Source organism: Eriocheir sinensis, chromosome 58, assembly GCF_024679095.1.
Source record: "Eriocheir sinensis breed Jianghai 21 chromosome 58, ASM2467909v1, whole genome shotgun sequence".
NCBI lineage: Eukaryota > Metazoa > Arthropoda > Malacostraca > Decapoda > Varunidae > Eriocheir > Eriocheir sinensis.
The window spans coordinates 1,605,939-1,628,626 of record NC_066566.1 but is presented as its reverse complement, the minus strand read 5'-3'; the positions used below and the strand labels follow the sequence as shown (position 1 = coordinate 1,628,626).

The 22,688-nt window shown below is 44.2% G+C and overlaps 1 protein-coding gene across 4 annotated transcripts in view; it reads left to right on the top strand.

Moving 5' to 3' along the window:
- The window catches only part of LOC126985023 (FMRFamide receptor-like), a 279,333-nt gene that overhangs the window by 76,049 nt on the left and 180,596 nt on the right, over positions 1-22,688 (top strand). For all 4 annotated transcript variants that reach the window (XM_050839263.1, XM_050839265.1, XM_050839264.1 and 1 more), the window contains exons 7-9: positions 8,973-9,193; positions 9,910-10,162; positions 10,579-11,755. In XM_050839263.1, coding sequence (XP_050695220.1) covers positions 8,973-9,193; positions 9,910-10,162; positions 10,579-10,920 — 816 coding nt within the window. In that variant the 3' untranslated portion in view covers positions 10,921-11,755. The remainder of the gene's footprint in view (positions 1-8,972; positions 9,194-9,909; positions 10,163-10,578; positions 11,756-22,688) is intronic.

Here is a 22,688-nt window from a genome sequence, read left to right as displayed (position 1 = left end):
CTTTAGAGAGGCAGTGAAGACTAAGATACCCTGTAGCGTGGATTAAAAAGAAAACCAATAGTATAATGATAGATTACTGAGGGAAAAAGTGAAAAAAACAACAACGGGATGAGCCCTTAGAAATAATTGAAAATACATAATAGTAAAGCGGGTTATAATTTATACTCTACTGGAATGGCTTGAATACAGAGGTGGCATAGCCTGTAGAAATGGACTAAATGATACTCTCCTGGAAAGTATTGAAAACAGTAGTGATGGATGTTACGGAAATTGATTAAAAGCAGAAGTCTATCCCACCACCCCCAGCCTCACCCCCCGAACATTAACACCCCTCCCTAACTCAACCTTCCCCCTCACCCCACACCCCAGCACCCCTTTCCCCACTACCCTTCCCCCTCATCCACTACCTCATCCCCACACCTCCCCACCCTTCCTCTCTCACCCCTCACCCCTATCGCAACACTTCCCCACCCCAACCAATTTACCCCCCCCCCCTACCAATACTCTTCCCTCATCCCCTCCCCCACCTTTCACCCCACCCTTAATCACCTCGAAGGAGAATAATTACAGAGTCTAAATCTTAGGTGACGCCGCTGCTAATTTCGCCGACAAATTCGCTGACAAACAGACTGGCAAAAGAAATCCATCAAATTATTCATCCTAAAATACGCTAGAAATGTGGTTTAGGTCTTTCTCTTCAGCAAAATTCGCACCCCAATTTGAATACAACGTCAGGAGTCACTGAAGCGGCTGGTAATTATGCAGTCTAATTTTTGTGTGCATGAGAAAGAGAGAATAAGTCTGTGTGTGAACGAGGCCACGAGAGAGAGAGAGAGAGAGAGAGAGAGAGAGAGAGAGAGAGAGTGAGAGTGAGAGTGAGAGAGAGAGGCATGCCGCGCGCCTAATGGGGGAGAGTCGTGAGTAAATAGTCATCATGCAAGAAATGGTGGAGCGTTGCGGAGGAAAGTGAGAAATTTGGAAGAGTGAGGAGTGAGTGGGAGGCGGAGAGAAGGAGAGATGCTGCTGCTGGTGATGATGCTGGTGGTGGGAGTATCTTTGGGCTCCATCTTACTTAGTGTATGTGTTTGTTTGTTTGTTTATTTATATGTTTGTTTGTTTATTTGCGTGTGTTTAGGTTGATGAATAGGTTATTTATCATTTCTGCCGTCATTACTACTACTGTTTTTACTACTACTACAACTACTACTACTACTATTTCTACTGCTACTGCTACTATTTATACTACTACTACTACTACTACCAATACTGTATTTATGACACTTAACATACGGCCCAACGCGTCAGAGAGGGACCGTGTGAGGGCAGCGCTGGGACAAACCAATACGGAAACCTCATTAAAAGTGACGGACACGAGAGATGGGGACTTAAACACACACCTCCAGCTCCCAGTTAAGGATAGGCTTAAAGTTTTAAATGAGGAAGAGAAGGAGGCCATTTCGGTGTCATTAAGAGGAGAGCCGCTGCTGTCTGGCGGGGGCGGGGGTCAAGACCACACGAAAGATGAGAAAACTGAACTTGTGAGGCGCCGAATCCCCCGAAGATTTTTCTATCCTGATGAGAAGGATCAGAAGAGTCGGAGGGAAAGTGTGGTGTGTTTCGGATGGTAGAAGTTTGGGGTTGTGGCGCCGGCGAGAGGTTGCTGTTATGTGAGCGTAGGAAGTAAAATGATAAACTGTTCGCTTGTAATGAGGATAAAACCAGCCGCAATGAGTGAAAGCTAAGTGTTATGTATGTCAAATGGTTGGAGTTCGGGGTTGTGGCGCCGGCGAGAGGCTGTTTTGTGTGTGTGTGTGTGTGTTGTGTTGTGTTGTGTTGTGTTGTGTTGCCAAGCCCAGAGATTCCCGCGTCTTAGTGAGAGTGTGAAGAATAGATGAGAGTTTTCAGAGCGAGAAAAGAGGAAGCTCCACTGAGACTGATTGGAGGTGTCGGGAGCTAAAATGTTGCGGGTAGCAGTGTGGGAAGCTTGTGGTGTCTGATGAGAGGCTTAAGCAAGAAGGAAATGATATATAGTTTGGGCTAGTGAGGAATGAGAAGGATTGTGTGTTTCGGGAACCGAGTGTTGCTTTTATCAGATGTGACGGTTTTGTGGAGTCTACTGCGAGGATCCTAGTCGTGAGCACAGAGGAAACACAAGATATATAGTGTTTTGCGGTGTGTTTTTTGCGGCTCCTGTGTTTGAGGGTGTAAGAAATCTATGGTAGTCTTCGCTGAGCATGAGGGTAAACTAAGTGTGAGGGTGATGTAAGGCCGGCCAAGAGGTTGATGTGCCTGAGAATGTAGAAAATTAGATAGAGTTTTCGTTACAAGTGTGGGTAGACAGATCGACAAGAGGAAAAAGTAACGGGAAAAGGGAGGAAAAGGAGGAAAGAGAAACGGGAAAAGGGAGGAAAGAGAAACGGGAAAAGGGAGGAAAAGGAAGGAAAGAGAAACGGGAAAAGGGAGGAAAAGGGAGGAAAAGGAAGGAAAGCGAAACGGGAAAAGGGAGGAAAGAGAAACGGGAAAAGGGAGGAAAGAGAAACGGGAAAAGGGAGGAAAAGGGAGGAAAGCGAAACGGGAAAAGGGAGGAAAAGGGAGGAAAGCGATACGGGAAAAGGGAGGAACAGGGAGGAAAGCGAAACGGGAAAGAGAGGAAAGCGAAACGGGAAAAGGGAGGAGCAGGGAGGAAAGAGAAACGAAAAAGGGAGGAATGAGAAACGGGAAAAGGGAGGAAAGAGTAAAAAAAAAAAAAGTCAGAAAATGAAGAAAACAAATGAGAACGTCCTAAAAAAAAAAAAAAGGACAGGTTGCTTAAAATCCTGCCATTGCAAAGTCCGGAAAAAGATCGAAAGTCAAAAGCCAGAGGTAAAACAATGAGTGAAAGCCTCGAGCAATTACCTGAACCTACCTGGGATTGTTAGAAGGTGGGAGGCCGGCCGCGTCCAGCACCAGGGTAACGAACGGGGATCACTGGCGGACTGGCTAAGGTTTTTTGTTTTGTTGTTATTTTTCGTGTTCCGCCTTTTTTTTCTTCTTGTGATTCCATATTTCTTCTACTGTCAATTTTATTTTCACTACCGGCCTTTTTTTTATTCCTGTTTTCATTATTTTTGAAGTCAGTTTTTCTGTTGTCATTTCTTTTATTCATTTTCTGCCACCATCTCTTTTTCCCGCCGCCATATTTCTTCTACTGTCATTTTTTTTTCTTTTCCGGCTTTTTTATTATTCCTGTTTTCATTATTTTTGAAGTCAATTTTTCTGTTGTCATTTCTTTTATTCATTTTCTGCCACCATATCTTTTTTCCCCGCCGCCATATTTCTTCTACTGTCATTTTTTTTCTTTTCCGGCTTTTTTATTATTCCTGTTTTCATTATTTTTGAAGTCAATTTTTCTGTTGTCATTTTTTAAATATTTTTTTATTTGTTTTCTGTCTCCATATCTCTTTTTCCTTACCGCCATATTTCTTCTACTGTCATTTTTTTCCCCTACCGACATTTCATTATTCCAACCTTCATTATCTCTCCTGTCAAATTTTCTGCTCTCATTTTCTGTCTACCGCCATTTTATTCCTGCTCATTTTTTTTTCTGCGGTTATATTTTCTGTTGATATGTATTTTTTTGTTGTTGCTGTCATGTTTTCTGTTGTATTTTTCTACTCTGCTGCATTTTTCTCTTCTGCTGTATTTTCTTTTCTGGTGTAGTTTTCACCTACTGTATTTTTCCCTTCTGCTGGATTTTTTTCATTAGTTGACATTCTTTTCTGCTTTGGTCTTTTCTCTGCTGACAAATTTTCTGCTGTAATTTTTTTTGCTATCCTTTTTCTCCTCTAACATATTTTTTTTCCAGGTGACATTTTTTTCTGCTGTCATTTTTTTCTGTCCTTTTCTCCTCTGACGAATTTTTTTCCAGCTGACATTTTTTTTCTGATGGCATTTTTTTCCAGTCATATTTTTAGCTGGGTTTTTATTTCCTGCCCACAGTCTTTTTCAAACACTCCCTTTGATCTGACCCCTCTCGCCTTAAAAAAAGTGCTATGGGGAGGGATACCGCGAGCAACAACATCCATATTTATACCCTGTGAGATGTCTACCCAGCAACCCTCACCACCACCACCACAGGGATTGCCACACGAACCCTTAACAGCTACTCTCCTAAAGCAAAATTCAACTCCACAATGCCAACACAAGCACTAACACAAACACCAATACTCACCACCACCTCGTCACCACACAAACCGCTAATTCTCGTCAAACAATAGACCGGTAACTCTTTCAAAACAGGTTAACAGTAGTAACATCAACAACACGAGAATTCTAGCTTAACCAGCACCACGAATATCAGCATCATCATCAGCATCACCCTTACTACTACTACTACTACTACTACTACTACTACTACAGCTACCATCACCATTACCACTAGCAGTACCAATACCATACCTATCGCTTTCCTTACTATTACTACCTCAACCATCACCACCACCAACCAAGCCACCGCCACCACATCACCACCACCACCGCTCACCCCTGACCTCCTCTACCCCACTCCCTTTAACCAATCGCTTCTCTCACTCACACCGTCATCCCTAACACCCTTCATCCATCACCCCCCAACCACCCATCACTATAGCTTACCACTCCTCCCCCCCCTCACTCCCCACTAAAAAACAAGCTCACACACATCAACACAAAAAAAAATGACGTTGAACTCTGCAGATTATTTGGCGTGAAAACCATAATTCTTAACCGCATCCTTATCAGTCAGTCTGCCCTCCAATATTTTTCTCTCTCTCTCTCTCTCTCTCTCTCTCTCTCTCTCTCTCACCTCGTCGCCACATCCGAGCGCTATTTATGAACGCCCTGCGACTGTAACTCTTCCGATGATGGTAATTCAGGCCTTACGTCCCCCTGTGTTAAGGCCCAGGGGCTATGGATGGGGGAGGAGGGGAAGGGAAGGCGAGGGGGGCAAGAGGGCAGAAGGGGAGCAGGGGGAAGGGATTCTGTGGAGGGAGGGAAGGAGGGAAGGAAAGGAGAGGAGAGAGGGAGGAGAGGAAGAAGAGAGAGAGAGAGAGAGAGAGATATTAAGAAGTGAGAGAGAGAAAAGACAGAGTAGAGAGAGAGAGAGAGAGAGAGAGAGAGAGAGAGAGAGAGAGAGAGAGAGAGAGAGAGAGAGAGAGAGAGAGAGAGAGAGAGAGAGAGAGATCCTATCAATAAGGTCTAGAGTTATCAACACGAAACGTACCTAGCTTGAAAGAGAATCCATATGAAGACAAATATAAAAACTAGATACTTATACATATTTATTTAGAGAGACAGGCAGTTAGAGATAGGTAGAGACAGACAAACAAACAGACAAAAGGACAAAGACTGACGCACAGACAGACAGACAGACAGATACACACAGAAACACAGACATGAAAATTAACCTTACCAAGACGGGCAAGAGATGTCCAATGCGCCGGCGATAACACAGAACCATAACGCAAGACACAGACGTAGATAAAGAGGCAGCCGGCGGAAAGACCCGTGAAATGCCCTCCTCCGCCTCTGACAACGACGCCGGTATGTTACGATGACAGGTGATGGCACACACACACACACACACACACACACACACACACACACACACACACACACACACTCTTCCTCCTCCTCCTCCTCTTCCTCTTCTTCTTCCTCCTCTTCCTCCTCCGTTTTTTTCTCCCCCGGCTCCTTTTCCTGTTTCCTTTTCCTATTTTATCTCCACCTCCTCCTCCTCCTCCTCCTCCTCCTCCTCCACTTCTTTTCTGGCTCCGTTTCCTGTTTTCTCTTATGTTTTTTTCCTGCTGTTCCTTCCTCTGTTCATCTACTTTCCTCCTCTTCCTGCTTTCTTGTCCTCTTTCTCCTCCTCCTCCTCCTCCTCCTCCTCCTCCTCTAGTGTCTTTCTCTGCATCTCTCTTCTAATACTGTCACATATTTTTTTGCAATTCTCGTTTTCTTCTGCTTCACACCGCTTGAGTTTCTTCTTCTGTCGATATATTTCTTTGTTTTCATCGTGCAGTTCTTCTTCTTCCCCCTCCTCCTCCTCCTCCTCCATCTTCCCGTGGCGAATACCGACGCGGCGATAGATAGAATTAGCAGTTCCTCGGGAGTGTCCTTTTAGGCTGGAAATCAGATTCTAATAATAATGCTGAGACGGACCTTTCCCTCAGGTGCCGCGCGTCGCCCTGGCAACGAGTACGATATTCATAACAGGATGGGAAGCAATAACCGAGGAGGAGGAGGACTAAGACGAGGATCAGGAGGAGGTGGAAAGGCAATAAAAGGACGCAAATTAGAGGGTGACCAAGGAGGAGGGAAAGGAGGAGTAGGAGGAGGAGAAATAACTATGAAGGCAAGATGGTGAACAAGGGGAAGGACTAACAGGGGGAAGGAACGTTAGAAAATTGGTAGAAAGATGATAAATTTAGAGGAGTAGAAGATTAGAAGAAAGGAAAGTGGATAACGGAAAGAGAAAAAAGAATTAAGGAAAAGCAAGAAATAGAGTTGGTGCTGTAAAATGAGAACGATGATTGAAAGAAAAAGAGAAATGGCGGAAGAGGAAGAAAGTCGTAAAAATGAAAGAAAGAAGAGCATTAAGTGGAGAAATAGGAGAAGGGGGAGGAATGGATAAGGAAACATTGAGCCAAATAAAAATAACAATACGAAGAAGAAGGAGAAGGAAGGGAAAAGGAAAGATGATAGATAAAGAGGAGTAGAAGATAATTAGAAAGGGAAGTGCATGGACGAGGGAAGGAGAAAAGAAGGAAAAGAAATAAAAGAGTTGGCGGTGTAAAATAAGAACGATGAATGAAAGAAAAAAAGAGAAATGGCAGAAGAGGAAAAGCAAGGGAAGGAGAAAAGAAGGAAAAGAAAGAAAAGAGTTGGCGGTGTAAAATGAGAACGATGACTGAAAGAAAAAAAAGAGAAATGGCAGAAGAGGAAGAAAGTCGCAAGAAAGGAAAGAAAGAAGAACATTAAATGGAGAAATAGGAAAAGGGGAAGCAAGGGAAGGAGAAAAGAAGGAAAAGAAAGAAAAGAGTTGGCGGCGTAAAATGAGAACGATGACTGAAAGAAAAAAAGAGAAATGGCAGAAGAGGAAGAAAGTCGCAAAAAAATAGACAAAGAAGAGCAAGAAGTTGAGAAATAGAAGAATGGCAGGGCGTGGATAAGGAACCTCTGAGCCCCAAAAAATAATAATACGAAGAAATAAACGGGAATGGATGAAAAGATGATAAATATAGAGGGGAAGCAGATTGGATCATTATTACTAATCATTATTATTATAGTAACGGTAATAATTTGAGGTAGCCAGTAATGACTTTCCGTGCGGCCTTTACTGGCGGCGGTGCAATCAAAAAGCTTAAAAAATGCTTAAAAAAAAGGAAATTTCGGTTTTCTCCGCCACATAATTAAGGAAAACTCGCGCTGAGTGAAAACTTAAACGGAAAACTAACAAATCAAAGGAGCTCAGACCTTAATGGCGCAAAAATTACTCCACAACTTTAATTAGCAAATCAATTTTCTTAATAGTCGAGGCGTTTTATCGTGGCGTCGGAGGCCGTGATTATGCCTAGCTTTGAGGGGCGCCGTTGGGCATTTGTTTCGAAACATTTTCCTTCTCGAGAATCAGTTGCTCTTTACTCGTTGTAGTTGCTCTGCCTGATGGAGCCGTAAATGTATATATGATGTAATGGTTCGCTTAATTCCTCCGCGCATTCCTGTAAGACCCAGCATCTAACACGCACACATTTCCTCTTCTGTGATATATATTTTTCTTCGTCGGTTCTGCTTTGTATTGTATCCTTTTATTAAATTATACTTACGTTTTGGGTTAGGTAACATTGAAGGGGTGGAATATAACTGGTGACTTTGCACGGAAGAGATGTTCCTGGTGATGGTAAAACTAAAGGGATGTCAGATGAACTGTTTTGGGTAGTGGTGGCGGTATATGGATGGGAAGGAGCTGTTTTGGCTCTTAGTAACACTGCACAGAAGGAAAGGAGCTGTGTCAAGGGGTTTCTCACGGGGTAGGGGCAAGAATAAAGTGATTTTGGTGTTTGTAGTCTTTATATTCGAGGCTATAAACACAACGTGACGGTCATGAATGTTATGAATGTAGCGGAAAATGACTTGCACTTTAGATTTATAACACGTATAAGCTATTATTATTTTTTTACTAATATCTTATACATGAAAACACCTGAATAATAAAACCAAAGCTGGATATACTTACTTCGATGTACAAAAATATCTACTTTTATGTATGTTGTCTTCTCACGCTTACTGCTAACATCTTTCTTTACTATTGTCTGTGTTCATAATTGTTACGTCCCACACTTCCTTTCGTCACTGGTTCGTATTCTTTAACCAGTGGCAAAGCGGCAATGAATATCTGAGAGACTGGTAAGGGTGCTTGACCGGGATATTTCTGTTACTTCGCATAATTAATCATCTCGAGAAGGAGGAGCTAGAGCGGGAAGAGGAGGAGGAGGAGGAGTAGGAGGAGGAGAAGGAGAATGAGGAAGAGGAGGAAAAACATTGAAACATGGACGAGCAGGCAGCAGAAACCCTGTTGGCTCATTACAAGGCTGCCTGCTTTCAGTGATTTAATCAATCCGTTAGCCACAGGAGAAGCACTTGTGTACCTACTCTTGGATACATTCAGTTTACTCCCGATGCAGCAAAGTGTCGATCAATGCGTTTCTTGAAGGAGTTGATCGTCTCTGCGCTAACTACTGCAGGAAGAGAAAGAGGAAGAGAGACTGTATTGTATTGTATTGCATTATTGCTTCTTCTTTTACTATCACTCTGCGACATCAACTCTTCTTCCAGCTTCTCCTCTTCCTCCTCGTCCTTGTCCTCGCCCTCTTCCTCTTCCCACTACCACAACCACCACTAATTAATTATGATCTTCACTTGTTTTCAATGCGTCTTGTCTTCTTTTCCTTCCACAGTACCGGCGGACCTTCCTGGTGACCTTCGTGCCGTGTATGTACCACCAGCAGCCACTCGCCCACTCCTTCGTCGCCTCCGTCAACGACACCAACCTGGGCGGGAGGGGCGGACGAAGCTCAGACTCCTTCTCCGTGCGTTCCGTGTCCCGCCGCGTGTCCAAGGCCTCCTCCACGCCCTCCCCCATGCCCCCCCGCGACGGCCCGACCCGCGCCGCCTCTGGGTGAGTGACTGGAGACTTTATTATGTGTGCTTATGTGTCCCGGGGAAGTGTTATTGTGGCGAGGGAGCGGACAGGTGGCGCCACTTGGGGAATGGTGGCGCCTCAGGAGTGGGTAGGGGGGATAGGGTGCCAGAGAGAGAGAGAGAGAGAGAGAGAGACTGACCGGTCGAAAATTAAATGAAAGCAAGTCAGGATTGGAAAGTGGTATAAAAAAGAATAGAAGGAAGGAGAGAGAGAGAGAGAGAGAGAGAGAGAGTGTGAGTAAAAATTAGTGCCTGTCGAGCGTCTCTTTCAGTCTTAAAAGCATTTGGGTCTTTTTCGCGAGAACACGCATTCGAGCGGAAGGGAAACGACGTCCGACCATTATTTCGAGACATTACGATTGGCGGGCGAATACTGATACTTCGCGGTGCCTTTTTTTTTATTTCCCTCCGTCTGTCCGTCCGTCTGTCTGTCTTTTTTGTTGTGTGTGTGTGTGTGTGTGTTACCAGATTATCGTACTCACTATATTGTATTTTCCGGTTTCTGGTCACTAACTATGGCCAAAAACATCGACAATTTACGGTTTTAACAATAACTTTTAATTTGTTTGTGTGGGTACGACAGTTTTGGGGCTGAAACCGATAAATGCAATGCTGGTTACGCTGTGATTCTCTCTCTCTCTCTCTCTCTCTCTCTCTCTCTCTCTCTCTCTCTCTAACACCCTTATCCTTCAGGTCCTTCAGGGAAAACGGTGTCGGCGCCCTGGATGCTCGTGTGACCCTTCAGTATGGCTTCGGGCGCCCCTCCCATCTGCTGAGCCCCCAGGATGCCCACACCCACGCCCACCTCAACAGCACCCACACGCCCACCCATGACAACGCCCACACCTCCCCCCTCGCCCACAATAAACACAGCACCCGCGGCGGACGGTCAGGGGGGAGGTGGAGCCCGGACGGAGCGTCAACACCCACCGCCAACCACTATCAGGTGAGGGCTTCAGGTGGTGGTCTTTTGATGCCTTTGATGTGTGTGTTGGAATGTCTTTACCGTTTTTATTTTGTTATTCTGCTTTTTTTTTTATCAGTGTTATCTTCGCCTCAATCTTCACCTGTTGTCATCGCGTTTGTCCTTCACCTGTTTTGTACAACTAATCAATTTTCTTTTTTCTTCTTTTGCTTCTTTTTACTTTTCCCTCTTCTTCTTGCTTCTTCCTCCTCTTACTCTTGTTCTTGTTCCTCTTGTTCTTCTTGTTTTGTTCTTACTTTATTCTTGTTCTTGTTTCTGTCCTCCTCCTCCTCCTCTTCCTCTTCCTCTACTACTACTACTACTACTACTTCTTTTTCTTCTTTTTCTTCTTTTTCTTCTTCTTTTTCTTCTTCTTCCTCTTCTTCCTCCACCACCAGGGACCTATCGGGGTGACGAGGGTTGACCTTGAGATGCGGCCGCGAGCACCAAACAGCACTGGTAACAACAGGCCGCTGGAGGGCATGGCGGAGGAGGAGGGCGTGACGGGGGTGCCTGCTGACTTCGCCTCCCTCAACAGCGGCGAGAACAGTCCCTTGGAGCTGCGGTTCATCGACGAGGAGAGCTGTGACACGTGCCGCTCCTCCCCGACCTCTAACACACGGCTGGAGGAGGACGGGGAGGCAGGCGAGGGAGGGCTGGCCACGCGCGATACACTCTCCACCCTGGCGCCCCTCACGCCGGACGCCACGCAGGACTCCACCATCCATTCCCCGGACTAGGAAGGCGTCCCACTAGGGGGCTCCTTGGGTACAGCGCCGCGCCATCCTGCTCGTGGCGCTACCATATCCTTCGTGTCCCGAGATGATCCTCTGTTCGTCATTAGTTAGCGGAAAGACAATCACACACCTCCTGAACCAGCCTGCACACACACACACACACACACAGAGCATTACCACCATGTCCATATTTACTTCCATCATGATGTGCAAACTCGACGTATTATCGACAGCCAAGAGTAAATAATATTGTAATTTATACTCCACGGACGCTTCTTATGTAATTTAGTCTTCTCGCCACTCATGCTCATTGGGTAAACAAACTTGAATTTCCTTTTCATTTACGGAAACTCTCCCTCTTCAATACTTTGCAGCATGAGTGAGTTTCCCTCTTGAATATCCCATTTTCTTTCACCAGTGTAGAAAACGAGTCAATTATATATTTTTGTTTATCATGAATAATATTGTCCTACATAAAGTAACTCATATACACCGTGACCTCTTTAGAATTTAAGGAGACGGTTAATTTTTAGAAAAGTGTGTAGGCTTCAGGTAAGGTCATATAATTCTTCTTGGGGTGGGAAGCTGCGCAGAGCCTCTCAGCTGACTGCGCAGTGATGGCCGAAAATGGTTAAGCGGAGTGTCGTATATGGCTAAAATGTGTCCTTAGTCGCCGTCTAGAGGTTCGTTGTAGTTAAGAACACCCGATAATCTAAACGAAGAGGGTATCACGGGGAACCTTATGATGCTAGAGTGAGTGTGGCGTGAGGAATAGACGTGCAGCGAGTGTTACCGAGAGGCAGGCGGGCGGGGCAGGGACGTCAACGGAGCCAGCACAGTGAGTACCCACGTGGTGTGTTAAACTGTGTTTGTATTCCTTTCGGTGAGGTGGTTGGAAATTATACTTCTTTTGGGGTATTTGAACGATAAACGATTACACGGATGAGAGAAGAGAGGTCTATGTTATGTATTTATGAGATGACTGGCCGGGGAATTATCTACCATCTAGGTATTATTGAATATTGTCACCACTTTCACACCCAGGAAACGCCGGTATTATTGTAGGAGTACACCAGTCTAGAGATGGCTTTTCTTACCCTGACCATTAGATGTGAAATGCGGCAGCGGCAACACCATTCCTTCAGAGGCGTTTCAAATTTTCATACACAAGTACTTAGGTATTATGTTTTGAGGGCAAGTCACTGAGCAATGTGAGCATGGAGTTGGCGTGCGTCGGGCGGTGGGGAGGTGGCCGGCGGAGGCTCTCGATAACTGGTGTTGCCATATCGAGGTTTCTACTTTATGGCGTTGCCGAAGCTGGAAATGACGTACTTACAGGACATTACACAATTACCTGGGATATGGATGAAGCGAAGGTATGTCTTGCTTTCATGATTAGTTGTTATACCCGTTCTACTTTGATGAACTTATACCTTTCATGTATCATCATTTAGTTTGACATACGTAATTTGACCCGAACTCGTGTTGAATGCATATCAAATTACCGAGCTACTTTTTCATGACCTGAGCATACTGTGGTTTTAAGTAACTAAACGGATACTATTTTTTGTTATTTTTTTATAATGTTGCTGTCTATTAAGAACTATAGCGTACTTACGATTTTATTCACAGTTCAATTTTGACTTATTTGGTTTCATAGGCTATTACAAATGCCCTTTCAAGACCCCCCTCAAGAAAGCAAGTATATATTACGTTGCTGGGAGTGAGTTGATATCCTACGAAGTTATCATTAGATTAACCACATTTAGCAAGTATTCATTGTTGAGTTGCCATAGTTCATCGTTTTACTTCAATATCTCATTAACTCTTAGTGTTCTTTTGCATAGTGGGATCCAGTTTCAAAAAGAGGTCAGAACGTCAGTATGGCAACACTGTTCAATCGGTGTCCCTCCCCTTCCCCCCTCCTCCCTGCTTCTCCCCCTCCCCCTACCCCCTACTCTTCCCCTTCCCACTTCTTGCTCTTCCCCTTCCCCCTCCTCCTTGCTCTCCCCCTTCCCCCCTCCCTGCTCTTCCCCTTCACAAGTAGACTGTTCAACTACCTTTCTATAAACTACAGCAGAAGTGAATGATTTCTTTAATGATTGGGCGTTTCAAGGAACAGCAAACCCCGACATATACCTTGTCTATAAATGCATAAATACCTCACGCCCTTTTGCTTTCCTTCTCTATATATCTCTGTTGTCTTTTCTTTCTCCTTTACCGGCATATGACCACAGATGTTGCGCCGACTAAACGAAACTTCAACTTTTCTTTGTCCTTTATTTTCTATCGTTTCTCAGCTTGGGTCATTCATGTTACCTTGTCTCTCTTTTATAGTTAGCTCTTCTTTCAGCTCCCTCTTCCTTTACGCTTTCCATTCTTCCATTTCCATTCTTCCATTTTCTCCCTTTCCCTCGCACTTATTTCACCACAAATCTACATAAATTAAAAGGCGGTAATAGTAATCATTGTTAAACATTTTTCGGTAAAATGTTAAGCCTGCCCACAGACTTTCATCATGTCACCGAATTTTTATGAAGCCGGTAATGATTATTTGATTAGTTTTCCTCGCCAGTAATTGCACTGCGGAAATTATATGCCATAAAATTAGGTTGCACAGTTTAATTATAAAAAACGAACGTGATAAGTATTTGAATCACTTAAATATTTTGTTTGATCAGGGTATATTTATTATGAAGGCAAAGGTGCATAATGAAATTCGCTCACTTCGCCAAATTCGTCCACGGTCTCTTCTGTTGTGCCAAGGTTGTACAGGCGTCGGGGGCGGGAAGGAGCTGTAATTACTTGGGTCTCCAGTGGTCAGCCTGACGAGTAATGGTGATTGATGGTGATATATTGCAGCAGCGGCGGCGGGGTGGTGGGGCTCAGGATAGCCTAGTGCCCCAGTAAGGCTGTGAAGGGAGGCAGAGCGCTGTGATGAGCCTGGTGACATGTTTTAAATGATGTCGAGGGCGTGGTGTTCTGAATGCTGGCGTCTGGCGATCTCACAGCCGCGGGTTCAATGAGGAGAGACGTATGACCTGTCGAAGTTGCTTGAGGCTCGGTGCAGTGTGTTTCCTTTGTCCCATTTGAAACTATCAAATATCTTCCATTTTAATTTACAAGGCATTAGTGTTTTGGATAAAATATATAACAACTGCATTTGCATTGCTTTCACATTCATTTACCAAAACGAGACTTACTGTATTAAAATAAGTTGCAGAAACTCTAAAAGTTTAGGTTCACGCATCGTTTCAGGGAAGTATCGAAAACTACAAAAAACATAATTTTACCTATTGAGCATAAACTGAGGAAGGGTTAGGTTTTGTTGGCTATACTTTTCCCTCAGATTGCAGGACCGTAATTCCTAGGGGGCCTATGGGTCCGTCCCCGCCCCTCGCCACCTCATGAACCTGTGATGGCGTCTAGCCCCTCCCCAAAATCTGCTAAAATTACGGGCCTGGGTTGTAGGTGAGTTGTGGCGCAGCTGGTGCGGGCTGGCGAAGGTCAAGGAAGGCCATTAAATAGCCGCAATAAATACCTGCCCGCGCCACTAATGGGCTGGGGCCGACAAACAGGCCTCATCAATAAGGCCCGCCTGCACAGGGATCATGCACACCATAAAATTCACTGTGCCATAACTTTGGGTAGCGTAACATTATCATAGAAATAACCCAATTAATATATAACTTTCCCGGGAACCTGATTATGGTAATAAAGTGCAAGTGATCAGTTGAGTTCATGATGGTATCAAGGGCGTGCAGCAGAAGGGACGCCAGGAAGAACCTAGATAACGCCACCTCTCAAAGGATCCATCTTGGTGGCGCTACACTTAACTACCTGAATACTATGCTTCCCACACCTGTCAGTCTGTTAGGTGGTATTATTTGAAATTTTGTTGATATTGTTGTTATTTTTCTACCACATTATTAGTTATTATCATTATAAATTGTTGTTATTATCCTTGATTATACTTGTCATTCCCATCGTCCTCGTGCCGTTCCCCTCGTAGATTGTGTGGAAAAAATCTTGATAATGTGAAATATTCTGGGTATAATTACTTGGCCAGCCACGAGATCTCATCAATGCACTTTGTCGGTGTTGATATTTTGCCACTCAGAATTTAGCCTGTTGAGGAATGAGTCCCACAGTTATGTGTTCACGTTGATTTTGATAATTTTGTTTCGCTTTACTTTGAATGGGGGAACATAGGTATGATGTGGAATATAGTAACATCCTTCGGCAGGTAGGTGTTGTGATGATGGTGGCAGTGATGGTGATGATAGTGATCTTAATGATGACGGTGTGAGTGGTTTTGACCAGGTAGGCATTTTGATGATAATGATGCTGTTTACAAGGTGAACTGTGCGTGGTGCTTGAAGCCGTTGCGATGGTGATGATGGTGATAATAATGGCTGTTGGTGATGATGTGGGTGGTGGGGATGGTGATTGTGGTGACTGATTAAATGGGTGGTAGTGATGGTGATGATTTGGGTGGTGGGAGGATGGTGATTATGTGGTGACTGATTACATGGGTGGTAGTGATGGTGATAATGTGGGCCATGGTGATGATGTGGGTGGGGGTGATGGTGAACGTGTGGGTGATGATGTGAGTGGTGGTGATGGTGGCGTTCGTGGTGAAAGATGGTGTGACCCGCCGACCACCTTCTGCCCCTCCCGGCGTGGTGAGGCTCGGCTGACGGAGCGGCTGGCACTCTGTCCCTGTCTCTTATCGATCGCGTCTCGCCCTTGTGTTGTACAGGCGGCTTGGATTACCACCACCTTTCATTATGTAGCATTAGGAACTTTAAGCCTTGTCCCTAAAGTCTATGGATGTCTCGCCTCGTCTTATATTTCCATTTTTTTATATTTTTTTTTTATGTAGCATTTCAGCCTCCCGTTGACCTTTTTTTTACTTAAATCTATATTAAAAATTTTGGGTTTCCATTAACTTCTCTTTCAAAGTTGTATTTCAAACACTCCTTCAGTCGGTCTGCTTTATCCTATATGCCTTGCTTATATTTCGTGGAGGTCTTTAGTTTCCATGACATATCTTATAAATTACATTTTGGACGCTTTTCAAGCCTAGTGTAGCATGGCCAGCCCCTCTTTCCCCACCACCGCTTTCGGCCCCACCTCAATCACCTCGGAAATAGGATTTCATTTATTTTCTTCTCTTCCCGGCCGAGTATTGGGCCACGCACGCGTTCCCGGAGGACGCGGAACGTTTGGAGCTGTACATTTAGTCCGTGTGAGTGTTAGGCGTTTAAATTTAGGCTGTCTGTCCCGTACACTGCCATTTGCTTTGTAATTAAACCCGTCTGCTTGGTGTTTAGGTACCCTTGGCAGATGTGTAGGTGATGTGTTCCTTTCATACAAACACAAACGCGAAGCTTGTATTACGTTTAGACTAGCAAGAGACATAAGCTACAGGGAAGGGAGTTTGATACAGACATTTAACAAGGGAAACTTGTATTTTTATGGCTGTTTTCACTAGGTTTACATTTTAAATGAACTTGAGGGTAAAAAAACCCTCAACACTACTCTACCAGGAGACAATAGCTAGGGAGGGGGGAGGGGGGGAAGAGCTGGGTGCAGGCATTACAGAGAGAAATCCGACATTTTTATGGATGGCCTCACAAGGTATGCATTTATATGTTTGGTGGATTTTAGAGTAAGAAGCAAACAAGCTACAACACTAAATTCTTCAGGTAGTTGCTGCAAGCTATTCACTGTTGCACTGAGGCTTCCACAAAACTACGTTGTGATGAATTTCGAAAGTCCTGTTGTAAGGGGTTTCACTGTTGTAATATAATGCCCCGCGAAGCAACACGTTTGGGGGAAATCTTCATGCCCTCCTGCAAGGGACTCACTGTTGTAATAAGACCCAGCATAACTACACTCTGGGGAAGTTCTAAAGCCCTGCTACAAGTTGGTTCACTGTCGTAACGCTGTGCTGCCTGACGATGGGCGCCGTGACATGACCAAACACCCGCGAGATGCGATAACTCCGTTTTACGTTCAACCTCATTCCGATGACCTGCAAGGAAGCTGTCTGGCGAGCATATCATTTGTAGATGTTAATGAGACCTTCCGGGGGTGAGCTGAGACCAGATTTTGGGTATTAGCCATTTCATATTTTAGTATTTATTGCGGCTGTCTAGGTGTGTGTGTGTGTGTGTGTGTGTGTGTGTGTGTGTGTGTGTGTGAGTGTAGTATTCCTTAAAGAGAGAGAGAGAGAGAGAGAGAGAGAGAGAGAGAGAGAGAGAGAGAGATTTGGTTGTCTTAGGCAGGACACATATGGTAAACGAGTTATCAACACTAAATTCGGGGGAGGAGGCACTCATTTGCAGCAACGTGGCGCCCCGGGAAAGTAGAGGAGGAGGAGGAGGAGGGGGCAAGGGGGAGTTAGTGGATGGGGCCATGAAATAATACAAGACAGCTTCCTTTGCAGGGTGTTAGTAATATACGAGTTCTGTACCCGTATACACCTCAAGGCATATCTCTTATTCTACTCCTGTACATAAATCTGTGTGTGTGTGTGTGTGTGTGTGTGTGTGTGTGTGTGTGTGTGTGTGTGTGTGTGTGTGTCACCTGCTCTTGGGGGTGGGCGGGGACATGGTACTTAGACATGTATGTGTATGTATGTGTGTGTGTGTGTGTGTACGTATTTTCCACGCGTGTTTACATATGTACGTTTCGATGCCCTGTAAACATGCGTGTGAATGTAAACAACAACTGTGTATACTTGTGTGTATATTGATGTTTATTTTTGTGTATCATACGTGTACACAGTCTCTGCTCTCTGTATACCTTCTCAAAATACCTATACACCTATGTGCGTACGTCCTAATTAACAGGTAAAATGTGTGTGTGTGTGTGTGTGTGTGTGTGTGTGTGTGTGTGTGTGTGTGTGTGTGTGCAACTTCATACAGTGCCGCGGAAAAGTATAAATGAATGAGAACACACACACACACACACACACACACACACACACACACACACACCAATCACAAATTACATTCAAGCCATAAGTGTGGACGCCGGAAGTCACAGTACATTAACAACCTTCCCGATGATGATGATGAGGAGGAGGAAGAGGAGGAGGAGGAGGAGGAAATGAAAATGGAATAAACGAGAAGAATAAATTTTAGGGTAGAGAAGAGTAAGAAAAAGAGGAAGCAAAGAATGAAGAAGGTTAAGAAAAATGAGGAAGATGATGAGAAGGGAAAGGATGAGGAAGCAAAGGAGGTCGGCTAAAAGAGGAAGAGGAAGCAAAAATGGGAAAGGAGGAGAAGGAGGAGGAGGAGGAGGAGGAGGAGAGCCTTTCCGCATGAGGAGAAAAATGAGGAAAGGAAGGAGAAGGAAAACGAGGGATGATTAATCGTGGTGATAGGCTCCGTCTGAGGGCAAAAGGGCCGAGGGTTGCACGCCTTTTTCAGCTGCAGGGCGTGTGGATGGGTGCGTGGGGGCGTGGGGGTGGAGGGGGTGGATGGGTGGATGGGTAGGTGGGAGGGAGTAGAGTTGAATCATCTTTCTCTTTACCCACTTAACGTCATCCCACACCCATCCATTCCCTCAATCCAATCAACCTTCCACCTCTGTTTCTCCCCCCCCCCCCCTCCCCATACACACCTCTACACCTCACCTCACCTCCCTCACCAACCTCTTCATGTCACTCACTGTCACCCCATCTTCACCTCACCACACACACACACACACACACACACACACACACTGGAGCCTTGTATTGATGTCAGCATCCTTACCGTCAAGGTCTCGTATTAAAGGGGAAATTGTAACATTCTTCTCTGTCTTTCAGCCGTAGATGGATGTGTCTTTTTCTTTCTTTAGTACCGGGCAAACTTTATTTTTTTCCCTCCACTTGATCGGAAACTCTTCAGGACTGAGTAATCCCGTATTTATAAGACGTAACTTAGTCCTAAATTGCTTGTATCCCTGTACTTGGCTTGTATTCTATTACTTCACTTCTATCTCGACTCCAGACTTGTTTCATATCGTTTGACTTGTATCGTGTTCCTTGACTTCTACCCTGACTTAAGACTTTTTCCGTATCGCTTGACTTGTATCGTGTTCCTTGACTTCTATTCTGACTCTAGGCTTGTTTATAATGGCTTGACTTGTATCTATTTCTTTACTTCTATCCTGACTCAAGACTTGTTCCGTATAGCTTGACTTGTATCGTATCTCCAGACTTGTTTCATATCGCTTGACTCACATTCTATTCCTTGACTGCTAATCCCGACTCCAGACTTCTTTAAAATGGTTTGACTCCTATCTCGGTAGTACTGCGAGTCTTTCAGTCATTCACTCACCACCCTATCGCTTCCTGTACACATGAGTTACTGTAGTTCTCATCCGCTTATAAGGCAGCCGAATACTGTGGTAGAAATGCTTATATACATAGACTACATTCATTTTGGGTCGATCAGTCAGACTCTTTTATCATGGCCCTGGCGTCTAATTTACCTCTGCCAATCATTTTCTTTTCCTTTCCTTTTCCCTTCACACGTTCGTTTCCTTGCTATTTATTTCCTGAGCCACCAGCTGTGTCAACCGTCTATGGGGAGGGAGGGAGAGAGAGTCATACGAGGGGGTGGATGGGAAAAGGAGGGAAAGAAGGAGAGGGAAAAATGGAGAGAAGGTAGGTAGGCAGGATGTAGGAGAGACGGAAAGAAGTATTTTAGGAAGAAATGTAGACAGGATTTTTTTTACAACAAAGGAGACAGCTCAAGGGCACAAAAAAAAGTAAACAATAATAAAAAAAAAAGCCCGCTACTCGCTGCTCCCAAAAAGAATCCAAAGAGGTGGCCGAAAGAGAGGTCAATTTCGGGAGGAGGATGGAAGGAGTGTAGCAAAAGAGAGAGGAAAAGAAGGAAGGAAGGGAGGATGGGAGGAAAAAAAAGAAAGAAAAAGAAAATAAGGAAAGACACAGAAAATAATAGAAGGAAGGAAGGAAAGATAAACAAATCGATAGACAAATAGGGAAACAGATAGATGGGAAGTATAGTGGATTAAGAAAATAAAGATACTTGAAGGAAAGACGGATGAAAATGGCTGATGTAGTAAAGTCCATGTCGAAAGAGGCAGGAAATAGTAACGTGTGAATTTTAACACTTTAAGGAACAGTCAATTAAGAGACCGAGACTTTAAGGGAGACGCAGACAAAGAAAGTTGAGATGCAAGAAAAAAAAAAAAGGGAGACGAAGACGAGAAAATTAACGTGAAGGAAAAAAAAATGGATGGCGAAGAAAAAGTGAAAACGTGACCCTTACGAGGAGGGGGAGGAGGAGGAGGAGGAAGAGGAGGAAAGCGTGTCACAAGAGAGAATTGATGGGATGAAAAAAAAAAAAGTTTGTAAAGGAAGAAAGAAATGAGAGTCGGACGAACGGAGGATAAAGGGATCACCGAGGAGGGTAACACACACACACACACACACACACACACACACACACACACACACACACACTCAACATCTTGCATACTACGAAGAAGCTAAATACATGAACTCCTAACCTTTTAAGTTGTCACTGTTCACTTCACTCCCTCTCCCGCTGTGGTGTGTGTGTGTGTGTGTGTGTGTGTGTGTGTGTGTGTTGTAAGAAGACATTGTGTATTGATATAATAAAGTGAATATATATACCAACCGCCTTTTTTTATTCCTTAAGGCAATGCATTGATCCTCCGTAACTGCGTCTTGGTGGGAGAGGGAAGAAAGGAAACTGTCAGGGAGAGTGAAGGAGGGAGGGAGGGTCAGGAAGAAGGGCGGAAGGGAGGTCAGAAAGAGGCAAGAAAGGAGGCTGGGTCAAGGAGAACGAAGAGGGAAAGAAGGTCACAGATGAAGAAAGGAAGGAGAATGAGAGGGAGAGGAAAGAAGGCCTGGGAAAGAGGGAATGAGGAAGGGGAGAGGGTCCAGGACAGCGAAGAAGGAAAGAAGGTCACAGATGAAGAAAGGAAGGAGAATGAGAGGAAGAGGAGACTCGGGAAGGAGGGAAAGAGGAAGGGGAGGGGGTCAACAAAGAGAGGAGGAGGAGGGGCTGAGGAGTGGAGGGAGGGAGATAAGGTGAACTAAGGATCAGCTGTTTAAAGAGACTATCGGAAAACGCCTGACGTAACGATCAGGGGCTCACGTGAAGGAAACAAGTCCGCTACACAAGGAAGACGTGTTTATATTTTCATTGCATAAGACGGTGACAAATAGTAAGTGAAGAAAGAGTAGGCATAGATTTAGTGCGTGTGTGAATGGAAATAAGAAAGAAATTAAGAGAGTTTTAGACAGAAAGAAAGTGTTGGTTTGAAGATAAATAAAGTAAATGGGAAAAGATGAAAAGAGGAAGAGTTGGCATAGATTTAGAGCGTGTATGAATGGAAATAAGAGAGACATTAAGAGAGTTGCAGAAGGTAGAAAGTGTTTGTTCGACGAGAAATAAAGTAAATGGCAAAAGATAAAAAGAGGAAGAGTTGGTATAGATTTAGTTCGCACGTGAATGGAAATAAGAGAGACATTAAGGGAGTTGCAGAAGGTAGAAAGTGTTTGTTCGAAGAGAAATAAAGTAAATGGTAAAATATAAAAAGAGGAAGAGTTGGTATAGATTTTCGAGCATGTATGAATGGAAATAAGAGAGACATTAAGAGAGTTACAGGAGGAAGAAAATTGTTCGTTTGAAGAGAAAAAAAGTACATAAATAGCGAAATATATAACATGACGAAGGGTAGGGATAGACTAATTAGTGATCACGAGAATGGAAATAAGACAGACATTAAGACAGATTTAGGAGGAAAAAAAAAGTGTCGGTTTCACGGATACACAAACGGCGGAAAACAAGAGAATTAGATTACAACATTTATGAGAGAGAGAGAGAGAGAGAAAACAGTCATTGATATCGGCCGGTGAAATTCCGTCGTGTGTGAAAATCGTCATGAAGTTTGCCCAGTGGAAAAGGTTTTTGATAATTCTGTGCCGCCAGCCAACCCGGCGGCGACCCCTCACACACACACACACACACACACACACACACACACACACACACACACACACACACACACACACACACACACACACACACACACACTTATCGGCGTTCAGCTTTACGTAATGTGCAGTTTACTTTGCATAATATTCGAGGTAATTTCCAGACTTAATATGGAGTAAATTGTGCGCCCAACCCTGCCAGTGATGAGAATGCTGATGGCGATTCTTTATTTAATGAGTATGCAAGAAGAGGATGAAAATTAGTAGTAGTAGTAGTAGTAGTAGTAGTAGTAGTAGTAGTAGTGACCTCTTTTTTGGCCACTCCTCTATATTCTCTTTGTACAGGAGTGATTAGCGGGTTTAGTGGTAGTAGTAGTAGTAGTAGTGGTAGTAATAGTAGTCGTAGTAGTGAGCTCTCTTTTGGCCACTCCTCTATATTCTCTTTGCGTAGAAGTGATTAGCGGGTTTAGTGGTAGAAGTAGTAGTAGTAGTAGTAGTAATAGTAGTAGTAGTAGTAGTTGTAGTAGTAGTAGCAATAGATATAAGAGGGGTACTAAAAAATAATAATATAATAAGGTGAATATAATGTGTCTTCGCTAAAGGGTTATGTTTTATCGTGAAAGTCTTCGTGCACCTCAAGGCCGATGCTGGGAGACAAGTGGCGGTGCTTAGAGAGAGAGAGAGAGAGAGAGAGAGAGAGAGAGAGAGAGAGAGTGTAAATAATTTTATATAACCCCTTCTTTTCTTTTTCCTCCGCCTCCTCCTCCCTTCTTTGACC